We start from the raw sequence: 18960 nt of genomic DNA on the forward strand, positions 1-18960 counted from the left end.
TAAATAAACATACAATAAATCATTTGAAAAAGAACAGACCCTCTTCTTAAAAATAAGTTTTATCCGGGTGTGCCTCATAAAGCTTTGTTAATACTCGACGCGTCCGCACGGGCGCGTTGGTGCGCGAGACCCCATTTCGCGTGGCGCTGTGCACGGCATTTTTTGTAACTTTCCGCGCGGCTCCGCATCCGAAAATGACCGAACTCGAGGCGATTCTGTCTAAGCAGGCAAGCCTGTGACGTATCTCTTTGATCAATCCAAGCAAAACAATGTTTATATTTATCTGACACTCTGGAAGTAAAGTATGGAAACTTTGCAGTTTAAAACACGAATTATTTTACATGATTCAGAATGTTTGGGTTATATTTGTATTGAATGAACCACTGGATGAGGAATAAAATACAAACCTTAAGATGTCTGTACTGTTTGTTTAGTAAAAACGATAATGAAATGATAATGTTTAATAAAGACATATTTAAAAGATTGTTGTTTTATTCATGTTCTCATATTTATATATATCAAACTCTAATGTTAAAAGCACTAGGGTTGTTCCAGCGGACGACTTCTTCTATCCTCTTCTTTGTGTTTGTTTTTGACTTTATTGCTCGCGTCGCCGCCCGGTGGTTCAAAAAATAGTGCAACAGCGAGCGTGTTAACTATAAACGCCTCGTCCGTTTGGTGAGACGCGCGCGCGATCCGCGGAGGCTTGCGTTGCGGACCAAAGCGCAAGTATAAACAAAGCTTAAGCCTTAAAAAGTGAAGCCCCTGGCTCTTTGATCGCCCCCTGGTGGCTGGCTGCAGTACAAGTCATAAACCCCGCCCTCTCCATTGAAATGAATGGGACTCTGCTCTAAATAAAAAAATGATTTACAGTTCCAATAAAAGTTTCCGAAAGATGGTTTTGGTCCTTTCAAGTAGTTGTTATCACGCTGATATATGTTCAAGTTTTCATTTTTGTGGTAAGTTTCATTTTAGCTAGTAATTTAATGCTATAAAAACGGGCGTGTCGTTATGATCGTGGTTGAATTGGTCGCGCGAGCGTTTGGGTGGAAGTTTGATACCACGACTCCGCCTCTGGCTCCACGGACGATTCCTTCTGCGCATGCCTTGGCTCCAAACTGACGTTTTTACGTAACATGGCGGCGACCGTGGTCGGACATTTTTGGCTTCAATTCATTACAATGGTGGGAGGTGACGTCGCGTCGTCCATCTTTTTTTTTACAGTCTATGGTTTTATCCTATCTTTGTTCTCTTTTTACCTCTTAAATATGCTGCCCTACAAAGCCAAAGAGCAGTAACTACGCATATGGTCAAAATTGAGTTAATGGTTAAAATGGGCATTGTGAGATCTGTTGTGTCTTGTGACAGTCTCCTGGTTCAATTTTGTCCCATTTCAGAGAAATGTGTGTGCCAAAATTGCAGTAACATGTTTGACTGGCTGGTGTAAAAAACTTTAAGGGCATTTTTCTCTGTTTCAGTGTTTGCGTAGTTACTGCACTTAGCCTTTGTAAGGCAGTATGGGTATGGTAAAAATATTTAGAGCAAAAAGCTGATATAATTGATTTTTTTGAAGGAGTTTTTACTGTTCACTGGATGTTTCAGTGTTTTCTAAGTTGGGTAGGTACGGAGCCCCTAAGGGGAAATGGAGCAAAAATTAGATAAAGTCTAGTTTCGCGTGCGCACGTGATAGTTTCGCGCGCGCACGCGATATATTCACGCGCACACGCGATATATTCACGCGCGCACGCGATAGATTCACGTGCGCACGCAATAGATCCACGTGCGCACGCAATAGATTCACGTGCGCACGCAAAACTAAACTTTAAAAAAAAATTCTGCACATGAAGGTTTCGCGTGAGCACATGAAACCAAACTTTAGATTTTTTTTACTCCAATGTCACAATAGGGGCTTGGTAGGTAAGAGTACCACTTAGTGGATAATAGTGGAAATGGATTGCCGTAAAAACTTGTCATTGGCAGGGAAGCATTTTCTTTAATTGATGAAATAGCTTGTTAATGGCAGGGAAAGAATTAATAATAATAATAATAATAATAATAGTAATAATAATAATAATAATAATTAAATCCTAAAACAATCCAAACCCCAATCATATTTGCTCCCATATCTGAAAAACCTGGCCAAAGGACTTCTAATGTAAGCTATATATATATATGCAGTATGGAACAGATATAGACATATCAAATGCTTTGGCTTACAAAATATGAAATGCATTATAAACTACACACACACCCAAGCTGTGCAATAGAGCTATGAGTAAGCCTGAGCAAGCATTTCAGTGTAATTACTTCTGTGTAGCGGCCAAAACACTTTAACATCTGCACTGATGGGACTTAAAGACACCGGGCGGCCGGCCAGAGCAACATTCCATGAGGCAATCCAGCCCGAAATGCAGAACAGTCCTGAAGTTGTGCCTCTGACACTAATAGTCTCTTCAATCTACGTCCGTGTAACACAGCGGTGTTAGGATAGTGAACGACATAAGCTTGAACACCTGACCGGATGTGGGCCCTCGTGGCCCCGCAAGGAGGGTGATGTCAGGGTTGGGTGAAAGCTGCGGCATTCCAGAGTTGAAGCGTGGGCTTAACAGAGATTTATTAGCAACTTTTGGATGAGTCAACTACTAAACATGTCAAAATCTTCTCAGATAATAAGTACCTAATTGTGTCCATGCAGGACTATACGTTTTTTATTTTGGAGGAGATAACATTACATTTACATTTATTTACTTAATGCACTGGATACCAAAAGGACTTACAGTGCATTTAATATATGTGATCTCCGAGCTTTGCATTGCTTACTGTATGAAATGCTCTACCCTTTATTACCTTTAGGAAACGGTGAAGAAGGAATGTAAACCAGTTGGTGAGCATCTTTTCAGCCACAGATTCAGTTCTGCAAAATAAATTAAATCAATAAATGCAAACTAGGTTTGCTACATTTATGCATCTGGCAGACAAAGCGAGATATCAGCAAAAGTAAAAGTTATGTTTGCCTTTTTAAACAACAATATTTAAACTATGATAAGTGTTACTATAGTCAATTCTGGTTAGATGATGTTGAATCACAAACTCATTCAGTTTAATTTTTGTTATGCATGGAAGTGTGATATGAAGCTGTCATACCGTCTAAGCAGAAGTTTGGGGTGGTTTCGGTTCTCCAGGTTCTTCTCTATTAAGTCGGCCAACAGCTGTTTGAGCACCACGGTGGCGTACTCCATCCGTCCCTGCAGCGCCGCCATGAGGAGGGAGGCCACGTTACCGCGATCCCGCATGGAGAAAGATCTCTGAGCCTCCAGCGTGTGAATGAAGTTCAGCAGAAACATCTTGTTGTGCAGCAGTTGACTGAACAAACGCAGAGCCTTCTCCACGTTAGCCGGAGACTGACAAGAGAGACGGAGTGATTAAAGAAAGAGTTGATCATGCTGCTCCATATATCCATGTGATTTTCTCTCTAGCATGGACGAGTAAATGACAGAATTGTTATTTCTGGATGAGCTGTATTTTTAAACGTAAAGACCGAAAAAGCAGACGGAGATGAAAGAAACGAGCACAACAATTTTGCCCGAACGCACGCTTGAAAAACCCCTCATCCGCTGTGAAATTTAATTGTTGGAAGCATTGTTCTTTCTTGCTGACTGTTTTCAAAACATTTTTTGGTAAGGCACGTCTCCAGACGGCTATTCCACCGGGACCTCGCGAGGCTGATGATTTCACTCTGCCCGAGGTTTTAATTAAAAAGCACGCTGAAAGAAGGACATTCATTTTGAACCTCACTACAGAGACGGCAGCTTTGGGGATCTTTTTAAAGTATTTCTGTGGGATTTTTTGCTTTCTTTTTTTGGCAGAAGAATTAAAAGAAAACAGTCTATGAGTTATGGCAACCTACTTATTGGCACTTGCAGGTGACAGAAAGCACCCGGGGACAGAGAAAGTGAACCGAACCCCTAAAGGCACACTTACATCCAGCTCCTTTAGAACCGGGTGCTCCTCAATGCCGGGAAACATCACACGCATGGTGTAGGTACGATACTCCAGGAAGGGGATCTTTACGCCATCCATGTCGTTGGTCAGCTCTTGGATGTCTGTTTGGAGCTCGGCAAACGCTGAGTAAAAAAATATAAAGATATACATCCATCAGACGAGAAACTTCAGGGGTTTGTGATGTTATGTGCACTATGCAATGTTACGGCAACCCTGCAGAGATCGGAGAAGTGCAGAAATACAGAGCAGTTCCCCAAAGTTATAAATAAAAAAGTTTTTTAAATGAAAAAATCTTATCTTTTGGATAAATTGGGGATCGCTGTCATGCTAAAGATAAATGAGCTTGAGTTTACTAAAAGTATTTTAGTTGAATGGATAATGCAACATAGTCAACATTGAAATCATTTGTGGTTGAATTCACACAATACCAGCTATATGTTGAATATATATATTATAACAAGTATAAAAATGACTAATGTGATATAAGATTGACTTGACTGATCATAACACTGATCCCTAAACACTAATTCGGTCCTGGGCAATTCTATGCAAATGTCAACCTTATTATAAATAATGGGCTTTTCCCATCCTGAAACTCAGATATTAATCTTAAATATAAATATTTGCATTTAACTGCTAAAATTGGTGGTTTAAAGTTTTTAAGCATTATTTTCATAGTCAAGTATACATTTTAAAATTGTCACATCCATTTATATTTACACTGCAAAAAATGATTCTTATTATTTTTGTCTTGTTTTCAGTAAAAATATTTTAAAATTCTTAAATTAAGATGTTACGAATATCAAATTTAAGTGATTTTGTGCATAAAATAAGCAGAAAAATCTGCCAATGGGGTAAGCAAAAAAATCTTGAACAGTTTCCTTAAACACTAAATTCAAGAAAAATTCAGATTGGTAGATTTTTTGCTTGTTTTATGCACAAAATCACTTAAATTTGGTCTAAAACGTATTTTATTGGGTCGTTTTGCTCATTAAGAAAAAGCATCATAATTTAAGAATTTTTAGATATTTTTACTAAGAATATTTTTTCTTAAAAAAATCTTTTTTTTGCAGTGTAGGCATTTAGCAAAAGCTTTTATTCATAGCAACATTCATAACATTGCTTCATGTCACGTCCATAACATTGCTTCTTTCTTATTAATGCACATACAAAGATTTTAATAAAATAAATAATGTTAAATAAGTGTTATTGCTTCTGGTTTATGCATTTTAATTTACATAATTCCTACAAAGTATTTTGTCTCCATCTATAACACATGCATATTTACCTCAATTAAAATAGAAAATTCATAAATAGACGATGTCTGGACTATATAAACAGATGGTTCACTATTTTGTTAATAAATTCATTCTCTGTGAATTTATATTTCAAGTTGTGACTGCACATCCATAACGCTGGAATTGCTCTCCTGTTTTTAATAAAAGTGCCCTACTGGCAGCTAAATCAAAAATAATCTTATAAGATCACATAGGCAGCGAAGTTGCATTCTGGTTTCACATGCCATTCTTTAAATACACGCAAACATTTCTGAGCTCCAGATCCTTTAAAAGCCAGGAACAAAAAGAGGCATCAAAGGATGAGGAAGTGATGATGTCATGACCCAGTTCAGTCTTCTCTCCACACAGACTGCGTCAAACTAAGAGTCTCTATATAGCGCAGTGTGTCTAAACATCTAACTCAACACCGTGAGCCGGGTGCCTGCAGGGACCTCGTGTACAATAAAATAATACATCATAGTGCCATTTGATTTATCCTATGGGTTACAAACCATTAGTAGCTCATTAAAACACTTGACACACCTGTGGGAAACAGCCTGGCATGGCCATATGTACCGCAGATGCTGAACTATAAAAAAATGCAAACAGCCGGTGTCCTGACATTTTATCCTAGCCATCAGATTGTCCATGCATGAGGGTTAGGGAGAGGGGTTTGGATAGGTTAAGGGGTTGGAGAGGTGTATGTTTTTAAGAGAGATAGCAAATTCTGACAAGGCAGCACAAATTGTCAAAACACTGGTCGTGAGAAGCAAGGTGAAATTTAAAATTTTAAGAAATTGTCACCACTTAATTATCAAGTTGGAAATAGATTTGCGTGGGCCACGCCCCTCGAGATGTAGAGAGGATTTATATGAACTGCACAAATGACAAAGTTTTGACTAATTATGCCTCTATTTATTCTGTAATATACAAAAACGTTTTTCAAATCTGTACTATTTTAAATCCTATTTGCGACTGATGCAAGATGTGTTTGGGCTCAACCTCGTACCTTCCTTGCACTCCAGAGCGACCCGAGACTCCAGGTTGTCCATCTGAAGCTGCAGACGTTTGAGCGTGCGGTCGGCGTCCCTCGTCTTGCGTTTGTAGGCGATGAGCACGGCGATGATGGCGATGAGAAGCACGCCTCCGCCCGCCCCGATCCCGATGATGGCGGGAAGCGTCAGCGTGCTGTCGGAATAAATGTGAAGTGTTCCGGGAGAATACTCCAAACCTCCAACCAGAATCTAAGCACAGACAAAAGACACCATTAGAGCTCGGGCGGCATTTTCTTTACAAGCGCGGCCCTTCAGTCTACAAATCCCGCTGGCTTTAGAGGGTCATAATGAGGGCTTTTGATTGCTAAGGGCACTCACACGGTTTCCACTAGGATGAAATCAGATCGCAATTAGAAGGACTTCAGAATTATGCACTTGTTTGACGCTTTCACGTCGTGTTCCTCTACCTGGCTGCTCACGGTCTCCGTCGGACGGCGTGACCGCTAATCCTCATCAAATTACTTGAAAAAGTCACTTTGGCACGGGTGTGACGGCAATTAGTCTGAAATCAGCAGGTAACAGAGGTCTACTCTGAGATCTGCTCGTGATACCGGGAGCTCAGCCTTGTCTGATATTCGCCGAGCAATTAAGTGCGGCATCCTGCCGTCCGTCCTAACGAGTTTCACCTTTCCGGGGCCCGTCTGCCCCGCGTGGATGCATGAATTATTAAGACTTGGCGACAGAGGGGAACAAAGTGAACCCCTGAGAGTTGTCGATATGTGTCAGGTCATTATCCCAGCATTCCCAACTTTACCTTGTTTCTTTATCATCCTTGTAGTTTTACTCTTCTGCTTGTACATGTAATGATTAGGGATGAGGGCATGAAAACTGACTAGTTTTACAAAGGTTCACAAACAGGCCTAAAATTTGGTTTAATCCACTCTTTGAGATCTTGTTTTCGACGAGTGCGTGCTAATAAATGAAACGTGATGTGTTGGACTGGACTGAGTAGTAATTTGAGTTGCAGTCACGTTGAACTGCGTATCAATACGATTGGATGAGACTTTAATTCACCAAAACTAAAGACGATTACAATTGATCCGCCATTAATTAGTTCAGAAAGTAATTAATTAACGCAACACATTGATGGATATAGAGACACATTTGGGTGATTCTCGCAAAATTAGTCTTATGAGGTGTCATGAAACATTTACTTTTTTTATCAAAATGTTTCATAAGAGTATCAAAATAACAAGCATACAGTTACAAACATCGCTTCACGTACTATTTGGCACTGATATCAAATGACATCATACAAATCAATCTACATTTAAGGGGGAATTTTTCATTACCGCAATGTGTCCATGACTGGATTTGGGTTCTTTCACATGGAAATATTTATAATTAAAAAACCAAAAAAATAAACAGCTTTAGTGCAAGTTATACTATAAACATTTACAGTAAAGAAACATCTAATCATTGGTAAATGTGAGACAATAATAAGGAATATAAATGTGTCCAAGACCAATTTTCTCATCCTCATCTCAAGCCCTAAAGGAACTAACATTTAAAAAAAACACACAAGATGGCTATCAAGTAAGCAGTTCTTATTTTGTTTGTCATAGTACCTAGACAACTTTTTAGTTCTCATTACCGAAACATGAGTTTATAAATGCATATATTTAATGTAATATCATGTTGCGGTAATGATCATTTTTGATAATTATAATCTAAAAAAATGTAAATAATTCTATAGGAAATATTTTTTTAAATCCTCTAAAAATAAAGGTTATAGTAAGTTCAGTCCTTAATCTTATATGTGCAAAAAAAGGGCTTTAAAAACATTTTAACTGTGGGTTTACACCCGATGCAAGTTCAACGATTTGTGCGAGTAGATTACATACAAAGTCAATGCAAAGACGCGATCAGACGCGTCCTCGTGTGGGGCGATGCGAATTATGCGATATGGGCCGCGCGTTAGCCATGAAAACACGCGCTATATTCGGCTCAAACACATCTTCGCCGAAGTTGAAAATATTCAACTTGAGCGAAAAATTCGCATGACACAAGTTAAATCCCGCGAGTAATCTAGAGCGAGCAACGCAATGGGATTTCACGCTTCGCGTTTGGTGTAAACCCACAGTAATGCTGGACACCTTCTAAATCTGGATTTTGTGAGAATCACCCATTTGCTAATGCCAAATAACAAGTTATTTAAAAATCGATTATTGATATTTTTATTGATAAGTAACACTCCATCTCTCATCAGCAAGCTGCACAATTGTGGTATTAATTATGTTGTTTTACCTCACACTAAGTTAGTGGTTTGTTCAAATCTCTTACTGTACTTGAGCAATAACAAGATGTTGCTTTAACCACATCCACTAATAATAGTAATCACCATCAGTGAAGAAGGCTGAACGGGTTTCTCTCCAAGCATGTGTCAGGGCTCATGAAGGTTATGAAGGATTTCTGTGGGCCGTGTGTAATAATTGCGAGACGCCAGAAGAGCAGAGACCTAGATTACGTGGAAAATTGCTTGTATCAGCGTGGCCCTATAATCCTAATAAGCACTTAATGTATGACAGGCCTCCTCCAGTTGACCTTTACGCTTTCCGTTTCAGCATCAAGGCAAAAATGGCTACACGGCAGCGATTTATTACGAGATTGATTAAATAAGGCGCATAATGCACGCGTAGTCCACGCAAAGCAAACATTTAGCATTTTTCCAGCCATTCATTTACGGCACATATTCATTAGCTAATATATGTTGGGATAAATGAAGGGTCGTAAGTCACTGTATAGACAGGCAAGCGTGTTGCCCACTTCACTGGAAAGACAGGATTGTTATGGATTAGGATGTTTATGATGCTCACCATCACTCGCTGTTCACCGGTCAGATCCGGCGAATCACAGAGCAGCTGAGATTCAGAGACCGTTAATAGACAGGGCGTATCTCCAATCATGACACTGTAATTCAGCCGGGCGTTTCCAGGGGCGGGAGGGATGAGATTTTTTCCCTGTTGTGAACGAATGAAATGGGGGGAAAAAAAATTTGAAATGTGATCTGGACAATTTTTCATACTTAAGCAAATTGTGAAAAATGTCATCATTAATCAATAAGATCAAATGAGAGGTCATGCCTTTAGAATAATGGGCGATCCTGGTTTGACCTCCAGTATCCCAGCATTCCCAAGGGGGTCAAAGGTCGGGTTTGGGTAGTATGTGAAAGGGGTTCCATTAAGGATAAGGAGGGCAGAAACATGGTCCAGGATGAAGCCGAACTCATCCGGGTGGATTCCGCTCTCGGGAGCCTGCCGTTTAGTGTAAATAATTCCCGGAGCCAGACAGGTCATCACAGAGTCATTTACCACGGTACAAACCTGTGGAGGAACATTCAGACATTGATGAAGATAACTGGATAACTTGTAAACGGCAGGCTGTTTGTAATTACTCTGTTGACAGTGGGGACCGAGTAGAGGACTTCTGGCTGAAACGTACATTTGTGGTCTCCACTCCTCCATATTTGGCTCTGACTTTAGGTTCCTGAATGGTTAGAAGATTGGTTCCTGTGACTGTGAGGGTGGTGCTGCCACTATAAGAGGAAATAAACAACATTGCTTTTATACAGCAGATACTCATTTCAACACACAAACTCTCTTTAATGCTGTACGCACTGTTGTAAATTTGTTGCAAATGCTAGTGAGCTGCCTACTTAGACAATATATTTTTAGGCTATTTGCTATTCACATTCCCAACAGTTAGTTTAAAAAGATCCATCGGTTTAAAATACCTCACTAGTTAACTGTGTGTTTATAGTTTGTTTTCATACTTTATAATGCTCCAGTTAGGCTCGACGTTGGAGATGGTTGGATCTTCAGTGTAAGTGTAAGTAAGTGCATTGCTGGTGAATTCCGCCTTATCCACGCGCATCTTGACCGATGAAAGCCCAGAACCTGATGCTGATGGTGGAGTCACGCACACAATCTCACGCCCCGTTCTCCTGTCATGACAAAAAATATGATGTTGTGTTAATCAAGATTATTTTGTTCATTAAAAGTCATTTAAAAAATAATCACAACCCATCTACCCTGTTAAAAAAAAAAATTAAGAGCAGCGTATGTTGGTTTGCACGTTCCAGCTAGTCTAGTGTTGAGATGATTTAGCAGATCAGTAAGCAGGTTGAGAGACCAGCTAAGGTTGTTAAGTTAACTAAAACAACTTATTACATACCCATATTTAGATAAATACAGAGAGACAGATAGATACTGTAAACAGACGGACAAGTTGGCAGGCAGGGAGATCAATAAGTAAACAGACAGGCAGGCAGACAGACAAACAAACAGACAGACAGATTGATATACAGACAGACAGAGAGACAGACAGACAGACAGGTAGATAAATAGATAGACGGATGGCTATATAGATGGGTAAAGAGAAAGACAGGCAGACAGACAGACAGACAGACAGACAGACAAATATATAGATGGATAGCTAGATAGACAGGTAGATGGATGAATGGACAGAAAGATAGGCAAGCGGGAACAGGTAGACAAATAGACAGACAGACAGGTGGGTAGACAGACAGACATACGAATGGGTAGATGGATAGCTAGATAGAAAGATAGACAGACAGGTAGATGGATGATGAATGGACGACAGATAGGCAGGCTGGGGACAGGTAGACAAATAGATAGACAGACAAGCGGGTAGACAGACAGACAAATAGATAAATGGATAGCTAGATAGATAGACAGACAGACAGACAGGTAGATGGATGATGAATGGGCGACAGATAGGCAGGCTGGGGACAGGTAGACAAATAGACAAACAGACAGACAGACAGACAGACCAATGGGTAGATGGATATCTAGATAGACAGACAGACAGGTAGATGGATGGACAGAAAGATAGGCAGGCGGGGTAGACAAATAGACAAACAGACAGATGGGTAGACAGACAGACATACGAATGGGTAGATGGATAGCTAGATAGATAGACAGACAGACAGACAGACAGGTAGGTAGATGAATGATGGATGGATGGACAGACAGATAGGCAGACGGGGACAGGTAGACAAATAGACAAACAGACAGACAGACAGACAGATGGACGGGTAGACAGACAGACAGACGAATGGGTAGATGGATAGCTAGATAGACAGACGGACAGACAGGTAGATAGATGATGGATGGACGGACAGACAGACAGACAGACAGATAGACAGACAGGTAGATAGATGATGGATGGACAGACAGACAGACAGACAGACAGGCAGGCTGGGGACAGGTAGACAAATAGCCAGACAGACAAGTGGGTAGACAGACAAACAAATTGGTAGATGGATAGCTAGATAGACAGACAGACAGACAGGTAGATAGATGATGGATGGACAGAGAGACAGACAGATAGGCAGGCTGGGGACAGGTAGACAAATAGATAGACAGACAAGTGGGTAGACAGACAGAAAAATAGATAGATTGATAGCTAGATAGACAGACAGACAGACAGGTAGATGGATGATGGATGGATGGATGGACAGACAGATAGGCAGGCTGGGGACAGGTAGACAAATAGATAGAAAGACAAGCGGGTAGACAAGACAGACGAATGGGTAGATGGATAGCTAGATAGACAGACAGACAGGTAGGTAGGCAGGCTGGGACAGGTAGAAAAATAGATAGACAGACAGATAGACAGTCAGACGGACAGACAGACAGATGGGTAGATAGTCAGACAAACAGGTCAGAGATAGATAAACAGATAGATGGATGGATACATAGATAGTTGATAGATACATAAAGGGGTAGATAGATAGACAAATGGGTATACAGACAGACAAATGGGTAGATGATAGCTAGATAGACAGACAGGTAGATGGATGGACAAACGGACAGATAGACCGGCCAGTGACATGTAGACAAATACTATAGATGGATGGAAGCAGACAGAAAGACAGACAGACAGACAGACAACATGGCTTCATTGAGCCACCAGTCAGACAGCTACTAACAGCATAAACCAAACAAAACCAGCAGGTAAATAATGACATTATATACACAATAGAATACTTGTCTTTACACAGCTGTTACTCCAATCTGATCATTAAACAGCTCCCTAAACATCCAGAACTACAAGTGCAGAATATCTTGGCTCAATCAGCATGAGAAATCTCAGTGAGTTTGAGCATGTGAACATATTCGAGCACAGCCATGTGTACACTTTCGATTTGACGTGAAAATGACACATTTTGCTTCCCCCGAATTCCAACCGCATCCAACAGATGTCACGGGACACATGTGCTATCCACACTAGAAGATCCGGCGCTGGTAAACAACCAACGGGAAAGCTGCTCACCTGACAAACAGACACTCTTCTTGAGCCAAAAACACGGTCACGGCGCTGCCGGCGTCCAGATGTCGGCCTGAGATGGTCAACCTGGTCCCACCAGACACCGGTCCTTTCTCCGGCCGCACCCGACTGAAACTCGGAGTCTGGAGGGAAGAGAGAAAGCTCGGTTACTTCCGACCAGATGGCGCTCGCTTGTTTTCCTATTCTGGTACTACACGGAGAGATTACACATCACTGTAATAGAAACGTCCTGTTCGGTCTCGGCGCGAGCGGGGATCGTTTGTTTCGGCGCAGGACGTGTCAGGCCCGCTGCAGTACTGTCCTTTCGCAGTAATTAGTTGCATACCTGTGTAATTGGCCGGAGTGCATGATTTCATTTGCTTTACCCGACTGAAGCTGCCTGGATGCTATTGATTAGATGTTCAGGAAATCCAGGCAGGGTTATTATTTATGGGTGTGCGCGTGCGTGCGTGTACACCTCCCTTAGCTCAGGATAACAGACTAATGCCCTATTCATGCTGGGTACCGCTTAAAATTCAGCAGGGAGGAGGTGTAATTATGTCATTCTTTACAGCCCTTTTCCCTAAAGTGAACCTGTCTAATCACATGAGCACCGCAAGCTGATTTGATTGGCTAAAAGGCTGCAGGAGTGGGAATTCTAATGATTCGAACGCAAAATCTGATTGGATTCGAGTCTCAAAGGGACGGATACTTATTGATCAGCTGTGCCTAAATCACCACAAACAAAATGTTAACAGAGAGGAAAATCTATACAATAATGATATAATGAATGTGTCCAAAATTGAAGACAGCTGCACGGTCGGTCAATGACGGCGTTTTAGCATGAAGAAGCCTTCTAGGGAAACGACCACTCCTGCATGTTTGTTGTTTCAACCAAATGTTTCCCGAAATAGGTGATGACGTACCACAAAAGAGTACGTTTGAGACGACTGTGTGCGGTACTCAGCGCTGCAGTCGCCGATACACAACTCCACCGGACCACTGGGAGGGCTCGACATGAGAGATTCTTCCATATCGCACACGATCCTGTGAACACAAACACACAGAAATCACTCACAGTGCTTATAAATGGATATTAACTGATTCAAAATAACCAGCAACATGCTTTTAAAAAGTAAATAATTGGGGATGAATAAAAAATAATGAAATCAAGCCCAGAAAAGAATGAAAGACATCGCCAAAAAGGTCCATGTGCCATCAGTAGTTCAATAATAATATTATATAGTGAACAAAACACTTGTGTGAGCAAAGAAAAAAAAACAAAAGATTTTATTCAACAATTTGAATAGTTTGGTTCCAAAACGCAATAAATACATTGACTATTTCGGTAAAAACGTGTTTTCTGTACCAAGAAAGTGACAAGATAAAAACCAATATTTTCTGTTACAAACTTTTACATAGCATCTTTAGGTTATAATAACGTTAAAAAATGTAATCCATAATTTGATTTTCAAATATTTATTATAAAACTTTTTTTCTGCAAAATGCGATAAATCTATTGAATCAATATATAAATGTGCATTCATCTTTGCCATGTTAAATTCAACTTATTAAAAAATAAACATTAATGGCATTAATCAAAACACTTACTTTGTCATATTAATAAAACTCTAGTTGCTGCTGTCATCCTTGGAATGTCGTCGCTAAACATTTTTGACAGCGATCAGCTGTAAAAAATTTTTTTGTCCTGCTCGTTGACTTTGTGTAAAATAATGTAAAGTTTTTCATAAGATCCCTTGGGGTCAATGTGTTAGCATGAGAGAAGCTTGATGCTGTCGTATGAGAACAAGCAACAGCCGGCATTTTTCCATCGCTCGGGTGCCTCTTGCGTTAATAATTTGATTTTGATGGCTTACGTTTCTTCCCCATCACAGAAAACCACCACAGGTTTATCAATGCCATCAAAGTATTATTTTGTTTTTGTTTGTTTGTTGATCAGAAAGTAGATGAGGAAAACTAGGATTCTGTGTGTTTTCAACCCGCCGCCATTGTTGTTTACATTGCGTGAAATGGTGTGCTGTGATTGGTTGAGCGGATTTATTGCATTCTGCAGAGAAGGAAGACTGGCGTTTGTTGTGTTTTGGTAAAAAAAGGGAGAAAAGATGACAGAATAACACGGGGAATATTGGATTTTGTGTAAACTTAAAGGAACAGTATGTAGGATTGTGGCTAAAACTGGTATTGCAATCACAAAACTTGTGGCTAAAAGTGGTACTGCAATCACACAGCTGGTGGAAATGAAAATGATTTCTTCATGTCTAGTGACATATCAGGGCCATTTTATGATTAATTGATATACATTTCTTACATACTGTTCCTTTAAGAACTGATTTTTTTAATACAGACCTTTTATCTCATTTAAAAAAAAATGGTGTGTATCGCTTTTTGGAACCAAACTGCTTGGTCGTTCAGTGTGCGTTCACAAGCAACTATGGTGCATGCTGCTGACATCACCTGCAGTTGTAGTTCCCAGCATACAGACACAAAACACGCCAGCAAGTAATTTGTGCATTTATATGGGCTGTTTAAGTATTGTTTACATTGTTTGCATAATGTCTTAAAATAAAAAAGGGTGCGTAGTCTGCAAGTGAACACGTACTGAAGGACCAAAGAGGAGAACAAATTGTTGAATAAAATCATCGAAAATGTCGTCGCTTCATAATATTATTATTGATCTACTAATGGCACATCAACCATTTCGATATTTATTAATTTATTTCTGGGCTTGATTGTGAAAATCACACTGCAGTTTATGGGACAGACACCTGGTTTTCATAAAAAATATCTGAAGACAATTAAAGGACTTTGTGGTTTTATAGTGATTTATGATAAAATGTTAATTTTGGGGTGAAGGCTGGTTTGTGGTCCATGGTCACATATTAGACATGACACTATAGTAATATCATGCTTCTTATGTTTGCATGCACCATGGTTATACCACTTTTGAACTACATAAGGAAAGTATACTATAGTATGTGTAGTATGCCGTCAGCTTCAAACCAATATACAAAACTGCCAGATTTGAGACCTTTTATTTTCATAATTATCACAACTATAATGTGTACCTCGAATGCACTGTAAGTCGCTTTGAATAATGACGTCTGCCAAATGCAAATGGTAATGTAAACGTAGGAACATGCATTTCTGTAAAGCAGCTTTTGTGTATTGTCAATAACGGCAACAGGTGTTAACACCATGCTACTTCCATATATACTATGGTATAGAAATTCATGTTGTTTACACCACAGTACCCACCTCTCAGCGCTGACATATTCAGCAGCAGCAGGGTTGCAGCGGACGCCCGCCACGCGCACATGCGTGATCTCTCGAACCTGCAGCCCCAGGTTCTCCCCCTCAATGGTCACACGCGTGCCGCCCTCTTTCGGCCCTGTTTGAGGTCGGATCTACAGGAACATTGAGTTATAGGCTGATATAAATACTGTGATACATTTACATTTTTTATTCAATATTGTAAGTCAAAACACAAGTCAATTCTGGGTCAATGTCTATTAAAAGAGAAAAACAAGTGTGGTGTATGTTACCATAGTAATGCGAGGATGACTGCAGCGTATGTTACGTCGGCCCTGATGCATCCAGTTGCTTTCAGGTGAAGAGCAGTGTTGCTTTAAGAGACACTTCTTATCGGCCAAACACCAGCCGCATTCAAATGTGCTTTCTGCCTTCAGACACAGTCCACAGCTGTCTCTCTGTGCTTCACACTTATATAAGAGAGCTACACACGGAGAGATACACAGTGAAAATACAGCAATACTCTCAGCTGGCCGGTGTGGAGCAAAGCCAACTACACCATGCCAATCGATAATTGAACTGTAGAGGAGAGATGGCCGATGAGAAACCCACGCCTGCATTTACGGTATTGTGATTTAATACGCTTCCCACCCACATGACCCCCGGCCTTTCAACGGCACAAATCAAGGCTGTTCTGGGGTGGTAGGCGTACAGGTCGAATTTTTTACATAAATGCTAGTGAGCTGCCCCCCTGTTTAACATCTACATCTTAATGAAATCCGAGGCTTATGAATGATTTGAAATGCTCTCAAATGGTAAAAGAAGTGTCACGCACTTCATGATAAATATTCTGATCGCCCCCTGGTGGTTGGCTGCAGTAGAGAGCCAGAGCGCAACGCATCATAACCTGAAAACCACGCCCACCGGGAGAAAAATAATCCATCCGTCTCCATTGACTTTGTATTGCGGGGGGCTGCCTTCTTGTCATTTCTGGCTTATTACAAAAAAACAGAATAATGCCTAAAAGCTGCTGTGTGACAATATGTACAGCTAACAAGCCAAAAAACCCAGAAATACGTTTTAAAAAGCTGTCGACCCCAAAAAACGAGCATTTAAAGACACAAAAGTGGATACAGGTAACTTTTCATAGTACTACTATTAGTAGGACTACGCCCACTGGAGGGAAACGTAGTCGCCGATCCACTTATGTGTCTTTAAACGCTCGTTTTTTGGGGTCGACAGCTTTTAAAAACGTATTTCTGGTTTGTTAGCTGTACATCTTGTCACAAAGCAGCTTTAAGGCATTATCCAGTTTTTTTGTTATAAGCCAGAAATGACAAGGCGGCAGCCTCACATAATACAAAGTCAATGGAAACGGGTGGATTGTTTTCCCTCCAGTGGGCGTGGTTTTCAAATTAGCATAACTGCGCTCTGTACCGTCCGGATAACTCTATAGGTCATAAACCCCACCATCTTCATGTAAACGGATGGGACATAAGCCAAAAATCTAATTAGACTACAAATTAATTTTGTTATTTTAAATATTTCTTATGATTTTGATGTACTTTGTGACGACTTGGAGTGTGACGACTTAATTTGTATGTTTGTGATTGAGACAAAAAAAGGGAAATGGGCGGGGCCTTGAATCCATGGCTCCACCTTACGATCACTCCAAATGACGTCAGCAGTGCAAGATGTGAAAGCCCATTTTTGAGATATTTGGGCTTTAACCTCCTAAGACCTGAGCTTTGGTTTTTTTTTTTTTCAGATTTCTTTAGCTTTTTTGTACGGAGCCCGTAAGGGGACATGGAGCAAAAATTAAATAAAGTTTAGTTTCGCGTGGGCATGTGATCCTACCGCGCGTGCACGTGACACTACCGTGTTTAGTTTCGTGTGCTTACGTGAAAGTATCGCGCACACATGAAACTATCGCGCACACGTGAAACTATCACACGCACACGTGAAAGTAAAACTATCGTGCGGGCACGTGAAAGCAAAAGCTCACGTGCGTGCTTACGTGAAAGTATCGCGCGTACGTGAAAGTATCGCGCGCACACGTGAAACTATCGCGCGCACACGTGAAACTATCGCGCGCACACGTGAAAGTGAAACTATCGCGCGGGCACGTGAAAGTTTCACGTGTGCAAGCGAAAGTTTCACATGCGATCGCAATAACTTTCGCTCGCGCACTTGAAACTTTCGCTTTCGCACGTGAAACTTTCGCTTTCACGTGCCCGCGCGATAGTTTCACTTTCATGTGTGCGCGCTATACTTTCACGTGCGCGTGATACTTTCACGTAAGCACGCAAAACTAAACTTTACATTTTTTTTACTCCAATGTCACCTTAGGGGCTCTGTAATTTTGGGATTAGGAAGAACCAATAAATATATTAACACATTTTTTTCTTTGAACATGAAGCAGTGTAATTGTCCACATTTGTGTACAACAGGTTCCATTTACACAGAATTAAGTCTTATGGTGCAAACAACAAAAAAATGTGATGTCAACGTATGTGGACATCCAGGTCTTAGGAGGTCAAAGGAAGTCTATAGAGATGTGTTGTCCATTTTTTTGCAAATATATAGCATTGATGAATTGGGTAAAACAGGGCAATTTAAATTAGATGGAGCTATTTTAGTGCAAAATAAAATAGGCTCAAAACTTTCCTTTTCATTGCAATGCATTCTTGAATTATGTGAGGTTTGGACAAAAAGAGGTAGCTATCTAATATTTTCTAGGTAGGCTTCACATTGAGGTTTGCAACAAATCCTGAAAAATAGGCAATTCTGTTAAGGCGAGCCGAGAAGCCGAATTGCCGTCTCAGCTTAGAATGAAAGACCATTGAAAGCGCGGTCGCGGGGTAATATACACACAAAACCAATCATTTACCACTGAGATTGTATCTAGTGACAACGTAAGCTATGAGCTTCTCGATCGGCTCCAATCGTCTGAAACTGATAATGGAGCGCTTGATAAACTTTTCATGAGATATACCAACTACTGGAGGTCGTTTGGTTCATAGAGCGGTGAAAGTAAATATAAACTGATGTAGTGTGGACCGTTT

At 40.5% G+C, this 18960-nt stretch overlaps 1 protein-coding gene across 1 annotated transcript in view; it reads right to left on the reverse strand.

The window, feature by feature from the left end:
- The window catches only part of plxna3 (plexin A3), a 197094-nt gene that overhangs the window by 16212 nt on the left and 161922 nt on the right, over positions 1–18960 (reverse strand). The window contains exons 12-23 of the mRNA XM_073868164.1: positions 16189–16379; positions 15902–16050; positions 13552–13672; positions 12632–12768; positions 10107–10277; positions 9776–9869; positions 9418–9657; positions 9151–9294; positions 6289–6523; positions 3982–4124; positions 3145–3401; positions 2848–2914 (exon numbers count right to left, since the gene is read on the reverse strand). Coding sequence (XP_073724265.1) covers positions 2848–2914; positions 3145–3401; positions 3982–4124; positions 6289–6523; positions 9151–9294; positions 9418–9657; positions 9776–9869; positions 10107–10277; positions 12632–12768; positions 13552–13672; positions 15902–16050; positions 16189–16379 — 1949 coding nt within the window. The remainder of the gene's footprint in view (positions 1–2847; positions 2915–3144; positions 3402–3981; positions 4125–6288; positions 6524–9150; positions 9295–9417; positions 9658–9775; positions 9870–10106; positions 10278–12631; positions 12769–13551; positions 13673–15901; positions 16051–16188; positions 16380–18960) is intronic.

Source organism: Misgurnus anguillicaudatus, chromosome 5 (assembly GCF_027580225.2).
Source record: "Misgurnus anguillicaudatus chromosome 5, ASM2758022v2, whole genome shotgun sequence".
Lineage (NCBI taxonomy): Eukaryota > Metazoa > Chordata > Actinopteri > Cypriniformes > Cobitidae > Misgurnus > Misgurnus anguillicaudatus.